The sequence below is a fragment of the Gouania willdenowi genome, chromosome 14 (assembly GCF_900634775.1).
Source record: "Gouania willdenowi chromosome 14, fGouWil2.1, whole genome shotgun sequence".
Classification (NCBI taxonomy): Eukaryota; Metazoa; Chordata; class Actinopteri; order Blenniiformes; family Gobiesocidae; genus Gouania; species Gouania willdenowi.
This window is the reverse complement of record NC_041057.1, coordinates 21,800,539-21,814,715: the sequence shown is the minus strand read 5'-3', so window position 1 is coordinate 21,814,715 and position 14,177 is coordinate 21,800,539. Positions and strand designations below refer to the sequence as shown.

At 35.4% G+C, this 14,177-nt stretch overlaps 1 protein-coding gene across 1 annotated transcript; it reads left to right on the top strand.

Moving 5' to 3' along the window:
• Positions 1–7,434: 7,434 nt before the first annotated feature.
• gng3 (guanine nucleotide binding protein (G protein), gamma 3) lies at positions 7,435–13,942 on the top strand. The gene is made up of 3 exons (XM_028466601.1): positions 7,435–7,603; positions 8,349–8,448; positions 12,334–13,942. The coding sequence occupies exons 2-3, from the start codon at positions 8,350–8,352 to the stop codon at positions 12,460–12,462; spliced, it is 228 nt and encodes a 75-aa protein (XP_028322402.1). The 5' UTR covers positions 7,435–7,603; position 8,349; the 3' UTR covers positions 12,463–13,942.
• Positions 13,943–14,177: the final 235 nt, after the last annotated feature.

Below are 14,177 nucleotides of genomic sequence, written 5' to 3'. Positions count from 1 at the left end.
ATTAACATTAAAATGTGTTTCATATCAAGCTTTTCCACATTTTATCATTTAAAAAAAAAATTAGGAGCATACTGACACAAAAAAGGCTTAGGTATCCACACCAGAAATATTAAAAATCTATATTTTCATTGACTATGAATCTTAATAAAGTAACCAATAGATAGGAAAGAAATTAGATGATAGATATTAGTTCTTTGTGTATTTTAGCTGATTTAGGACCTGTTATCATAAGAGACTCAGTCAATATGATTAATTGTAGTTGAAATTTAGTAATTGAGAATGTAATTGTAATTGACTTCATGAGGATAAAAAATAATTGTCATTTAAATCTAATTGGAAAAAAAAATGCTGGTCACTGTAATCGTAATTGTATTGTAATTGAACATGGGTAATTGTAACTGAAAAAAATTAATTTCCAGTTCCAGTTTCTCCATTATAGCTATTCAGGAAATCCAGTGTGGTTTGAAACATGTCCCTTTGTCTTTAGTTTGGCATTGGAGCTGATGGTTCATGTTCTGTGTGTTTCACTGTTGGGAGTAACTAGTTATTTTTGTATGATATTACAGTAATATATTCCTTTTTGAAGTAACTCAGTAGTGTAACTCATTAGAAAAGTGAAAAGTGGTAATATATTACTAGTTACAATTAAAGTAACTCAAGTTACATGCATATTTAATTTAAGTGCATATTTGCTTTGTTTTCTCACTGTTTGCAAGGACAAAAAGATGATCATTATAGTTAAATATAACTTATAGGGAACAAAAAAGAGCTTTGTGCTCCTGAAACTGCAGAAGTATTTGAAACAAACCTTAGACCAATATTATTCACACACTATCAGTGTGATATAATTAGTGTTCTGGATAAATATATTACAAGTTTAGAGTAACTTACCCAACACTGGTGTGTTTGGTGCTAAATGAATAATGAATTAAATGCTTATAATAATGTCATAATTGTGTAAATATTTAATAGTAATAATGACACATTGCTAATGGTTTGGCCTTTGTGCCACTTAATAAAGTGGATGCCTTTATTTTTTCACCTGATCATCATTAGGAGGTGGCTACAAAGAGATACTACAATAGGAATATGTTGTTAATGTCATTAATGGTTCATTGTAATTATTCAGATTTATGGGGGAGGTTCCAAATCTTCTCTTCCCTCATTTGGTTGTTGTGGAACCGTTTACCACAATTTACCAATCACCAGATCACTTTTTGGTGGGGGGGGGGGGGGGGGGGGTTGTATCTCATTAGATGACATAAATGTGACTTGTCACAATAGCACACTGCTAGTACTGTAGCTCTACTTTATGTGTGCGCTCACTTATTTCCTTCTGGCTTTAATTTCAATATCTGTCCAGACAATGACATTTAATATGTGCACCAATAATTTTACAAATGAAGTTCAATCAGTCGAAACGATCTAATAGAATGAGTGGTTTTTGGTGGTCAATAGGGGCAAAGAAATACATTAGTAAGAAACATGACCTTTTTGTTAATATTGTTGCATTTGTAAAAAAAAAAAAAAACAATTTTTTGTCAACAATGTTCTTTCACCTGACGAAATCTGCAGTAAACAATGACTTCAGTACATGGCACTTTGATAATTATTTGAAACAAGTCAAAAACTTCAAAAAATATTATCATTTAGTTATTTTCAGGAAGGCGAGGATTCGTCGTGTGAAGGAAGAACAAGCATCCCTCAGGTGAAGTCGAGCCATGACTATTAAAATAAAAATAACAATGAAAAAATAAGATTTTATTTGAATATATATATACGCCACTTTCAAGACACATTTTTCAGCAATTTGTACAACAGACAATAAGCTGACTATTGGAACATTCAGACTGGTCTTTAAAAGTTTAAAGTTCACAAAGTTTACGGCTTGCATTAATGCTGCGGTTTGCACCTCACTAACATACCTGAAGGTACTGGTTGTGTTTCATAGAACTTTGAGCTATACATGTTTTATGTATAGCTGTATAGTCCAATGAACCATTTGTTTTTGTTTGTATCATCTGCTGTGATATGAATTATTTTTAAAGTGTTAAACAAACAGGAGGCATTTTACTTTACAGCTGATCACGTGACTGAAGTTAAAGGATGAGATCTTAAGAAAAAAGACGACAAGGCATCAGGTTCACTTATATAATGGAGTATTTGTCTTTTTAGTGGCAGTGTTTCAGCTTTTGAGGAACCTGAGAGAGATCCAGCCTTTCAGTATCTGTTCGTCCCATTATGGAATCAATGGCCCAAATGGCTTGAAATGAAAATCTTTCACCAACATTGCTCCAATATTTATTGACATCAGCCTGGAGGCAGAGAACTGCATTTGTTACTGCACGGATTCAAATTCAAATGGTACGACTTAAGTGTAAAAAAACAACAACAACAACAAAACGAAAAAAGTGCCTGAAATCCAATTGTTCATTAGTCATACATGGATGTGTTATTTTATGGGTTAATACCTAAAGTGAAGCTGCAGGGATATGAAAGGTTTGTGTGAAAGCCCCTGTGTGCCACGACACTAATTAATTAAGTCTGACATAATTAAAGAAAGACTTGGTTAATTTAATGAACAGGAAATTGAACAAAGGGTAATTATTATAAAAATATAAAGCAAAGATGATGAAACACTGATTTAACAAAGACATTTAGGTTTTTAAAAAAAAAAAAAAAAAAAAAAAAAAAAAGATTTTATTCTGGCTTGCATGTTTTTCCTTTCAAATGCTGTTTTTTAGTCCCTTTGTTAAGTATTATCTCACATGTCACATCCAGTGTGCTGTTGTTCCAATGGCAGTAACACATAGCTGGATGTTTGTTGGATGCTGATTACATCAGGATGAAAGAGGAGCTCTTAGTAAACCATCCATTAGTCGTGTTGCTTTCTATTCTATTTTTCAAACCAGTGATGCTCACATAAAACATAGAAACAGTTAAAAGCAGTGTTGCAGAAATCCTCTGATGTATCACCTGACGTTTAAACTGCTGCTCTGAATTCAGCTGGCTCAGCAGAAAAACAACAAAGGACTGCTTCGCACTACAAACCATCGTTAGCAGTGAAACATATTTTTAGAGATGAAAGGAAATGAAGAGCAGTTTTCTATTTCTAAATGATCTCAACGTACCAGCAGATGGTAAAGGAATGGATTAGTTTTATATGGTATAATCAAATTGCATTTACCATATGCAAGCCCTTACCCACAGCGAGTTTAAAGCAAATAAGATTGCAGCAATCATTAGTGCATGAGCAGAACTGGTGCAGACCGCCCCTTTAAAATTATTTAAATGAGCGTTTTGCTCGTTTATTGTGGAGACGTCAGTGAGCACAAGCACACTGACATTTGAGGAAGTTAAATTGGAAACAGATGGACTTCTGTGTTTGCTGCACAAACATTTAAAAATGTAGAAAACTAAATGAACAAATAAAAAGGATTTTTTTTTTGTTTCGTTTTTTGTTTTTAAGAACAACTTTAAAACCAAATGAGATTTTTCCCCCCTAATTTAATGTGAGTACTCCGTCAGGACCTGAAACTTTGCTCTGATCAGTGCATGCAAAATAGGCAGATTAGGACAGAAACATTCCTATTGATCTGCCATTGATCTGAATTAATACAGTAAGTCTGTCTTATATATCATCCAGTAGGTCTGAGCAGCATTGTGTGACGCACACTCTCATATGTCACCATTATTCCATCAGTGATCACCACTGCGTTCATTACGCATCTGATCTGACATCAACATACAGAGAAAGACACAGAGGCACGTCCAGCTTTCTCTCTCTCTCTCTCTCTCTCTCTCTCTCTCTCTCACACACACACACAACTGGAGCCTTTTTCCCATCTCCGTTGTGTTTTCTGTCAACTGTGTGTGTGTCTACACCTCCTTCTCAGTTGTACGATTTTCCCGTACTAAAACAATCACCGCAAACAGTTCCAGATTTCATGAATCACATTGCGCCCCCTGCATTAATTTATTTGCATTTCCTCCTCCCTTTATTTGCTCCCCCGGGGGGATCCGCCTACTATGCATATTCATTAGAGGGAAACAAAATGCGCTAAATGGAATGACGGCATATTCTGACACACTGAAGACCTGAAGTCCTGATTCCCTGGGCTTTGTACTCCTTAGTAGCGCGTGGAGTGATGTTTGCACATGTTTTAATACCATTAAACCTTTTGTGAATGTAAAGTTTTGAACATACTGTATATCAAAATTCTGACTTCATTTTTTTCATTTCTTTTTTTTACCAGGTCTGTATTTGTCATCAAAGGTTAACAGTAGATGTACTGAAATCTTTTGACGACAACTATGAATGTTTTTTTCATGCAAAAATTAAATAATAAATGTTTTATACTGAATGACTATGACCCTCACCAGCCTTCCCTAAGGTAAAGGTAAGTTACACCAGAGTGATGGGGAAAATAAAAGGACAAGAGCAAGGCTGTGACTGTTCTTCTTCAGAACTTAGAAAAAAAACTATAAAATGTGCAATCACTGACATATCTTAGAACATTAATAATAAAGTTCTTTGAGTGTAAGAAAAAAAAATTATTCTGTGCCAGTTTAGTGACTTCTGTAGAGAAAATATAAGGGGAAAAAAACATTGCAGTGCTCACTCAGATATATTAAAGATAAGAGTGAACAGAGGGAGTGAGTAAGTGTGACAGAGCTAATTATTGCAATCAAACATGTATAAGTTATGTTACAAAGAGAGCTATACCGAATCCCCAGTGATGACTGTGCGTCCACAACAGATGTGTTTGTAAAAGGCGTGATTGAATGCAATGAACGCCGGGTGTGATGCAGTCCTGACAGAAACTCACCCCGAAATGACAACAACACCCCAGAGTGACTATAACACTGAGGAGGATGAAACATATTCCTTTGTATTTTACACTTCTATGTACTGTGTGGATGAAAAACACTAGTCATGCACAGACTTATCTTACCTTTAATTTACCTTTATTATCATAATTAAAAAAACACGTTTACAACTGTCCTATAATTAATAGATCATTTATTCATACTCAGTTATGCTCATCTTATTCACCGTGGTAAATATTGAAAACATGTGATCGATATCAAATATATGTTGATCAAAAGTCTTCTTCCTCTTGTAGAATTTTGATACATTTTCTTGGTTATGGGAGTTTTTGCTTTTGTTTTGTTTTATTGTTGTTGTTGTTGTTTTTTTTAAAGAGATAATTTCTTGATTAACTCTAAAATTTGCCACAGAATTTAGTCAATGGTGGCTTGAGTCTCACAGGTACATTCAGTATCTTTAGGTTTACTCTGCAGGGATGAAAAAGTGCCAATAACATCCAGCAGATGGAGTCCTTCTCCTACAAAGAGCCAAATCCAGGGAAGTGCTTTAGAAAACCTGACCAATATATACAATATATACTAATATAATCATATCATGTTGAATGCTAAACTTCATGCATGCACAAGGTTCATAATATCATTTAGAATTATTTATTTATTTGTTTTACTTCATCAACAATATGCTATTCCCATGACACACTAAAGTTTTTAATGGGTAAAAAAAAAACCCGCAACTGTTCGTTCTATTTATACTCATCGACGTAAAGTTGTTAGAGCAGCTGTGGCTACAATAGTAGCTTACCACCACTAACTGTGGAGTGAAAGAATAATCCATTAATTCTGTTAAGAAACTTTGAGTTCCCAAAAAAGCGAGATATAAATTTGATGTATTCGAGTTTTGATTCAATTTTCAATTTTTTTTTTTTTTTCAATGCACTTAAAAATGACATCATGGCAAACATCAGATATATTGTCAAAAGTGTAACTTTATTGCTGTGATTGTCCTCAAGAGTTAAAATGCATAAAACAATCCCAAAATAAAAAGTAAATGAGGCTCTGTCATTCAACAATTTCAAGCTTTAGGATTTAAGAGAACCAACTAACTAAAAAAAATAGAAATAATAGTAATTAAAGTAAGCAACCCGTTTTTAGCTACAAATTCGATAAATCGATTAAATCGTTTTTTTCCCCAGCGCTATTATTATTATTATTATTATTATTATTATTATTATTATTATTATTATTATTATTATTATTAAAACAACAACAAAAATAACAGAACATTTAAAACAATCTTAAAAATGACTCCAAAAACACAATCTGACATGATTAAACATACACAAACTGACAGTAAAATATCCAAAATGACAAAAAAAATAAATTGACTCCAAAGACACAAAAGACAACTACCAAAAAAAAATGGAGAGGAAATATACAACTAAATAAATACTCAAAAAATGACACAAAATGACAGAAACACACAAAACAAATCCTTTATTATTTCCTGTATTATTGCTCAGATTGGTATTTTTTTCTGAATGCTGACATTAATTCAATTAAATTCAACTTTATTTATATGTTGATAATGTGACCCTCATTTTAGACGGTCACAAGGTGCCTGTTTCTCTTCTACATTTTATCCATTTTGCACACACCAAAAATTATAACCTTCATAAAAAATCTAAAAGACTAAATTGTGTGTCGTTTCTATGCATTCATGACTAATCAAACAGTTAATGTAATGTCAAATAAACAGTAACCAGTTATATTTTTCTGTGTTTGACGCTGATTTTGTCGTGTACGGCAACCGCTTAGGACAAATCAGGTAAAACGCGAAGCTGCCACGGTTGTAGAGATGGTAAAAATGGAGGATTTTTCACTTCTGGGAAACACAGGGTATCCAACAGTAACGTGGCGCCATTAAAGCCTGCGTTTCTTAACATGAGAAAAGACCGCGTCCGACATATTTTCAGACTGTTACACGAAAAAAAATGGTTCTATTAAACCCCTGTAGCACTATATTGAATACAACATTGACTCTTATACGGAATGTACCAGCCTTTTTTAATAGAGAGCATGAACTAGAAATGGCAATACGGAAGTGCATGTTAACAGGCGTATCTCCTCCACCTGCAGGGTGTTTGTACAGGAAAACCTATACCAAATAAATACGTCTTATTTCAGTTGATTTATTTTTCCTGCTATTTCTATTAAACCATTATATGTTCATTTCTGTTGTGTTGAGAAAATTCCAGCCTGAATAAGACCTTAAATCACCGAATAGCTGAACGTTAACCAGGACACTAGGTTGCAGCAGTCCCCATAGCAACAGAGGAGAGCACGAGCACCAGAAATACAGACACAGACTTTACTGTATAAACTATGTGTGAATCTCGTTTAATATTCAAACCTTTAAGCTTTGCTGTTTCACACCCACACCTCAAATACACACGTCATTTGTATTTGTTCCTAATTTCCAAAGCACAAATGTGGTACAATCCATCCAATTTGAAACGCCATCTCTGGCCAGTACCACTTACTGCAGGGAGGGGGGGAGAGGGGTGGGGGTGGGGGTGGGGGGGGCATCTCCATCCTCCACACATTCAGAGCTCATTGTGGCAGAATTGCAGTGCACAGAGCAGGGTGCCATCCAGGCTGTTGTCTGTGAGGGGTGGGGTCCATCCTGATACCACCAAACATCACATCACACTCAGAGAGGCCATAAGAAGCAGAGGAGGAGAAGATCGCTCCAGGAGAGGAATATTTAAAACGGGTAAGGAGGAAAAGGGGGATGGAGGAGGAGGAGGAGGAGGAGGAGAAGAAGGAGGAGAGACAACGGTAAAGGTCTGGAGGCTCCATGTAGATCTGGTCATCCTTTTTACATCTGACTCCCTTTTTTCCAATCCTCAGCTAGTTATAGATGTATATTAAAATAAATCATATGGATGTGGTGCATATGTGATGATCATGCATTTCAGTAACCATTCTTGTCTGAGGAGGGGAATCTGTGGGCCATGATGGTGGAAAAAATACAAACAAAAATTGGATGACATTCATGTATTTCTGTTCGATTCCCAGTTTTCTGAATTGATCTGCTATACTGGTTCAATGATATTAGATGTACATATACTGCACATCTAAGGCCTTCTTTGTCTCATGTTGGCATTGTAGTAGAAACTAGCTCAGTTTGAGCAATAATTAGGCCATTTTTATTCATATTTGACAACACAATCAATAATCAGCTATGAAAAAGTCAGTTAAAATCCAAACTCTATATGATAATAATTGTTTCATTAAATCAGATTTTACATTTCTCATCAATAATTGTGTCTCCTTTTCACACAAAAAAAAACACTTATTTAAAGTAAAGCTTTAGATTTCTCCAAAACCACAAAGAAAGCAGTCAAAAAAAAAAAAAAAAAAAAAAAAAAAAAAAAGCTGCAAAAATGTCCTAATTGTGTTTCTATTGAGTTGCTTTAATCAAAGTGTGCATCTGTTGCTGTGTTGTGTGTGTTCAGAATGAAAGGAGACACCCCAGTGAACAGCACCATGAGCGTCGGACAGGCCAGAAAACTGGTGGAGCAGCTGAAGATTGAGGCTAGTTTCTGCAGGATAAAGGTGAGACAAAGCAACGCAGGGACAAAATGGTGACCAAACCCTGGAAACAAACCCTGAAACCATTGGTGCTGAAACCAGCACCAATGAAAGCCTGTGTGGCTCAGATCATAGGTTACATCCTGCTGCCCACATGTGTGGAAATGATGCAAGTCAACGTAGCTACAGTGTGTCTGAAACCCTTTTTTTAGGCTTTAGTTTGGCACTGATGTGGAGTGGGCTTGATAGCTCTATGTTTAAGTGCAGGTAAGACCGTGGATCAGTGGTAGTGGGTTGTCCAATAACCCAAGGGTTGGGGGTTTGAATCCGCCTCTATCTGAGTCATTGTTGTTGTGTCCTTGGGCAAGGCACTTTACCCACGTTGCCTTGTATAAATGGGTATGAGTTGTGCATGAATGTTGGTGGTGGTCACAGAGACCGTAGGCACAAAATGGCAGCCACGCTTCATGTCAGTCAGGACAACTGTGTCTACAATGTAGCTGACCTCCACCAGTATGATTCATTTGAGTGACTGGTGTGAATGAATAATGGTTTCTATATGAGTATCATAGAAAAAAGCACTATATAAATATATAAATCCAAGCCATTATTATTAGAAAGTGTCTATTTGTACATTTACCGTACGGACAACCCTTGGTGCTATTGGTACGTTTACCAAAGAACGCGTATGTAGTGTCTTAGGGTTAGGTTATAACGCTATATCGCAACAATTTTTACAGTTAGGTTTAGTCTTAGTCACGTGACTTAAACTGGCCAATGAGGGGCGCTGCGTACGGATAGAATGTCGGTATATTGATACACAAATAGCCACTGCCTATATTATTATTGAGTATAGTGTGGATGTTTATTCATTCTGTGTATAGGTTTTCTGTTGGTAGTCCCAGAGTTTAAAACATGTATTAGAGCACGTGTGTCAAACTTAAGGCCCATAGGCCAAATTCGGCACGCTCGAGAAAGTAAAACTAACATGAAATATTTTGTAAATTACCAACTAATTTAGTTGTAAATATCTCAGCCTCTCCAAATACAAAAATCCAATGAAAATCGACAATATTTGCAGAGCTCAGCTTTCCGTTTCTTATATCACATGATGACGGCAGTCATTGTTTATCTCAAACTGTTGTAAGAACTCTCAATTTTTTACAAAATCTGATCAATTTCTCTGAAATGATTCCACAAAATGTCACCAAATTCCCACAATCTGGTAAATTTAAGTAAAGACCCTGCAGGGACTGATATACTGTACTCACATACTTTATCATTAATACGTGGAAGTGCAAATGACGGCATATTAATATTGACTTTGCTCTTTTTCCCACCTAAAATCTGTGGCCCAATTAAGCTCAAACTGGTCTGCATTTGGCCCTTGAACTAAAAATAAGTTTGACACCAGTGCTTTAGACCAAACAATTTGACCTGCAAGAGAAATTGAAAAATAACGGAAATAACATTAATCATTGTGTAAATTTCCAACTAATTCAGTCCCTACAAATACACAAATTCATTGAAACTCCACAGTATTTGCAGGGAGTCACAGTTTTCCCATGCTTATATCACATGATGGAAGTTATTGTAGAAAAAAACTCTCAATTTTTCCTAAAATCAGCAAATTCCCTCAAATCATTCCACAATTTTCCTCCAGATTGAATAAAAATTGGTTTTAAAAAATCAAGGACATTCAGGTGGAGCTTCTGCAGGGACTAATATCTGTTACTTATTGCTTGGATATTGTTGATGCCTTCCATACTGTTGATATCCTTTATACATGAAAGTATAAACGAGGCCACGTTCATGTTGGATCTATTATTGTTGATTACAGTTTTGTATGTCAACTATATCTTTAAACGACAAGATTGAGTAATTAAAAAAAAATACATGTGAGCAAAAACTAAATCAAAATATAATTATTTTCGTCGACTAATAAAAACTAAACTGTTATGTTCACATGGTTACAAAATCCCATCACAACTAAGTTTCTTTTTTGGAAGCTATTCAATCAAAACCACTTTTGTTACATGGAAGGCGGGACGAACATGGTTAATACCATTTCATATCAGGTTGATAAATGGTTAATGAAGCTTTAGAAAACGCATAAACCCTTATGCTTTGTATTTTAGTCGACTATATCTGCATCAGATTAAATGGACTACAATCTTATTGTCATTTAGTTGACAAAAACTAGAATATAACTGAAATAGTTCTGATGACTAAATGTAAACTAAAGCTAAGTTGCGTTTTAGTCAAAAGACTATGACTTTGAAACTGCAGTACCAGGAGAAAACCCATGAATGCATGGGGAGAACATGCAAACTCGTTCGTTCTATTTAAACAAAATCCTATTTGGATTCTAAACGATTACTTAACCTTAAGGTGACTTTGTCTAATGTTAAGACTAGCTTTGTCATCAATTGCAACACAAATATACGGACGATAATAATGAATTTCCAACAAAGTACAGTGATGGACTAACATGTATCTGGGTTGTGTTTAAGATTATGCAAAAATGCTAATGTTGCCTTTGTTGTCGCAGTGACTAAGAGTAACTAAAAAAAGAGCTTTTAGCTGACGTGCGTCGAGGCTGGAAATTAAAATTGAGGTAATGGGTGGGGCTACTGGAGCAGTTAAGACACGCCCAAGTCTATACTATAAATTCTCCAAAGAACAATCTATGCTATGCTAACTCAATACTCTCTATACCTCTCTATTCACCATTCTCTCAATCCAACCTGCTCAACACAGTTTGCGGAGTCGACATGTGCTAGTTTTTATAAAAGGGGGCGGGGCCAACAGTGCTGATTTGTGACGTCAGAAGCCACCAAAACGTCACAAACCACCATTCTCAGCCAATAGCAAAAACTTTGTTATAATGGCCTGGTTTCAACCCATAGAGGGCAGTTATTCTTACATTTTTACAACAAAATACTAAAATCTCAATAGTTGGACAAGAATCAATCAATAACACTACTTCATTCCCAAATACTTTTCAGCAGAAAAAAGTGCTTTTAAAGTTGATTTACTCTTTAAAGTAAGATTACAAATGTCAAACATACAAAGCATCACCTAATTCAGCACACAGATATTTGTAAAAATGACATTATAACACAGGAATTCTTCAGTCAAAGTACATTCTAATTTTTAATTTGTGTAATATTTTATGAAGAGTGACACAAAACTAAAGCTTAGAACTGAACAGCATGTGGCAGAAAGATACAGGTCATAATCTGTTCAACCTAAAGCTTTGTAATATATTTATGTTATTCATACTTGTTATACAATTACAATGAAGAGCAATAACTTTGTTCGTTATCACCTCCTGCTTCTTGTTTTGTGTTTTCTGCTGCACTTTTTTATATATATTTTTCCAAGGAAATATTTTGTATTTTCTTTTTGTACGGATGTCCTGACACAACTTTTTCACTTCCAATACGATACCAATATTGCAGCCTTGCGTATTGGCCGATACTTATATCGATACGATACGATATCAGAAAAATCATACATACTTTTATTACTTATTTTGTCGTGTGGAATGTTAGAAGAGTCTAGATGATGTTACTCAAACAGAGAACAATAGTCAGCAACAGTATGGTAGGTGAGTATGAGAAACACTGAGCCAATTGGTGACATACATTTTAACCTTCAACATAATATCTACAGTATTCTACAATTGAATATATATCAAAGATTTTAGTGCAGTCCAATAAAATCCGATATTTGTTTTCTGGCTGATATCGGACCAATATTCGATATCAGTATCGAATCGGGACACCCCTGATTATTTGTAAGAAATCAAATTCATGTGTAGGCTATGTGGCTAATGCACTAAATGAGTTTGTGGAAAACACAAGCTTGTCAGTGTCTATAAAACGTATTAATGTCTATTCCCAGGTGTCAAAGGCAGCGGCCGACCTGATGGCGTACTGCGACGCACACGCCTGCGACGACCCCCTGATCACCCCCGTGCCCACCTCAGAGAACCCCTTCAGGGAGAAGAAGTTCTTCTGTGCTCTGCTTTGAGACCAATCAGGGATCGCTGTTGAATCAAAGTACAACTGTACAGTGTGTACATGTATGTACAGTGTGTACAAGTACTCCCAATCTTAATAGGACATTGATGTACAATAGTAACCTTGCATAAAAGCTGCCGATGTACAATACGTGATCTAAATTCTCAAACTGATGACTTTTGTCTCAATTTTAGAGAAGGAAACAAAGCCTAAACATCCAGAGTAAAAGTACAAGATTAAAAGACAACAAAATATACACACACACAAAAAATAAACCACACATCATCATCATCATCATCATCATCATCATCATCGTTGTGTGACTGAAACCATACATGTCATGTTCACCAAGACAACACGAGTAAGGTTAGTCCTTCTCCATTACTTTGGGTTAAGGTGGTGCTTCGTGTCTGATTAGTCTCACAAACATCCCAGAGGACAAACTAATATCGGACATTTCATTATTGATTATTGATTACCGTATTTCCAACCCAAAGATTCCCTGAGATCTTTTCTAGGATCTGAACCATTGTTGTGTTGTTCTCTTTGTTTTGTTTTGGCTGTTACTTGTGTCTGATGATTCCAGCTGTTTAGGAGTGGGCTTAGTGGTGTCAATCAGCTTAGGATTTGTGCATCTCTTTTATTTCTTTGTAATTGTTTGTGTGCGTGTGTGTGCGTGCGTGCGTGTGTGTGTGTGTGCGTGTGTGCATAGGTGCTACTGTGAAATCTCCAATTCTAAGCATCTGATCAACGTCAAATTGAGATGTTCTAGCTCAGTGCTACACAGGCAAACATTTTAATATACACTATGACTATTAGGGCTGTGCATAAAAACCTATTTTGAGGGGTAAAGGACCTAGTTTCAAGAAAAAGATGACTAAGTTGAGGAGTTTAAGGTTTGATTTTTCATGTTTGGAGGTTATTTCCTTGCAGGCCACTGTTTTGGTGTTAAATTTGCATCTTCTCCAAAACATGTTTTAGGTTCTTTGGAGTGTCTAACTAACCAGTGAATGTGTGCCACTGTGATTATGTCTGTTAGCCATGAGATGGACCAGGGTCCTGTCCAGGGTGTAGAGACAGCACATGCTCCGAGTTAGCGACGATGGCCTCCAGCTCCAATCATCACAAGTTACACTTTAAATTAAGATGGAATTTTTTATTATCATTTGTCAAAACTGATAAGCATTTTTTTTGTTTGAAGTGGCTTTTCTATTATTTTGGCTTTTTCATTTTCCAAACTTGTCATTTTCCAAGCATGGCTCCAATACTCCTTAAAATATACATAAAAGCCATCAAAGCCAAATCAGCCTAGTGATAAAAGCAACAATTTCAACAATATAATATATATGAAACTTTAAGTGCACACATGTTTTACCTAATCTTTTAACTTTCAGAGCAGAAAACACAACAAGAAAATCTGTCATTCCTGGTCAGTGTATGTTTTGGTCATTGGATTTTCCGTCCGAAAAAGAACATTTAAAAAAAAAAAACACACAGACAATGAGTGATTTTTTGTTCAAATTAAAGGCATTTTTCTTCATCAAGAGGGGGTGAACTATTTTTTTTTTTTTTTTTTTTTTTAAAAAAAACAGTTGTTTTAATTTTATTTTTAATCTAAAAACAAAAATGTATGACTGCCATGCTGTTCATGTGGAGATGCTTAGAATTTCCATTTCATTGTCTTTCCCTATTCAAATGACTTAAGGTAAGGCAAGGCAAATGTAT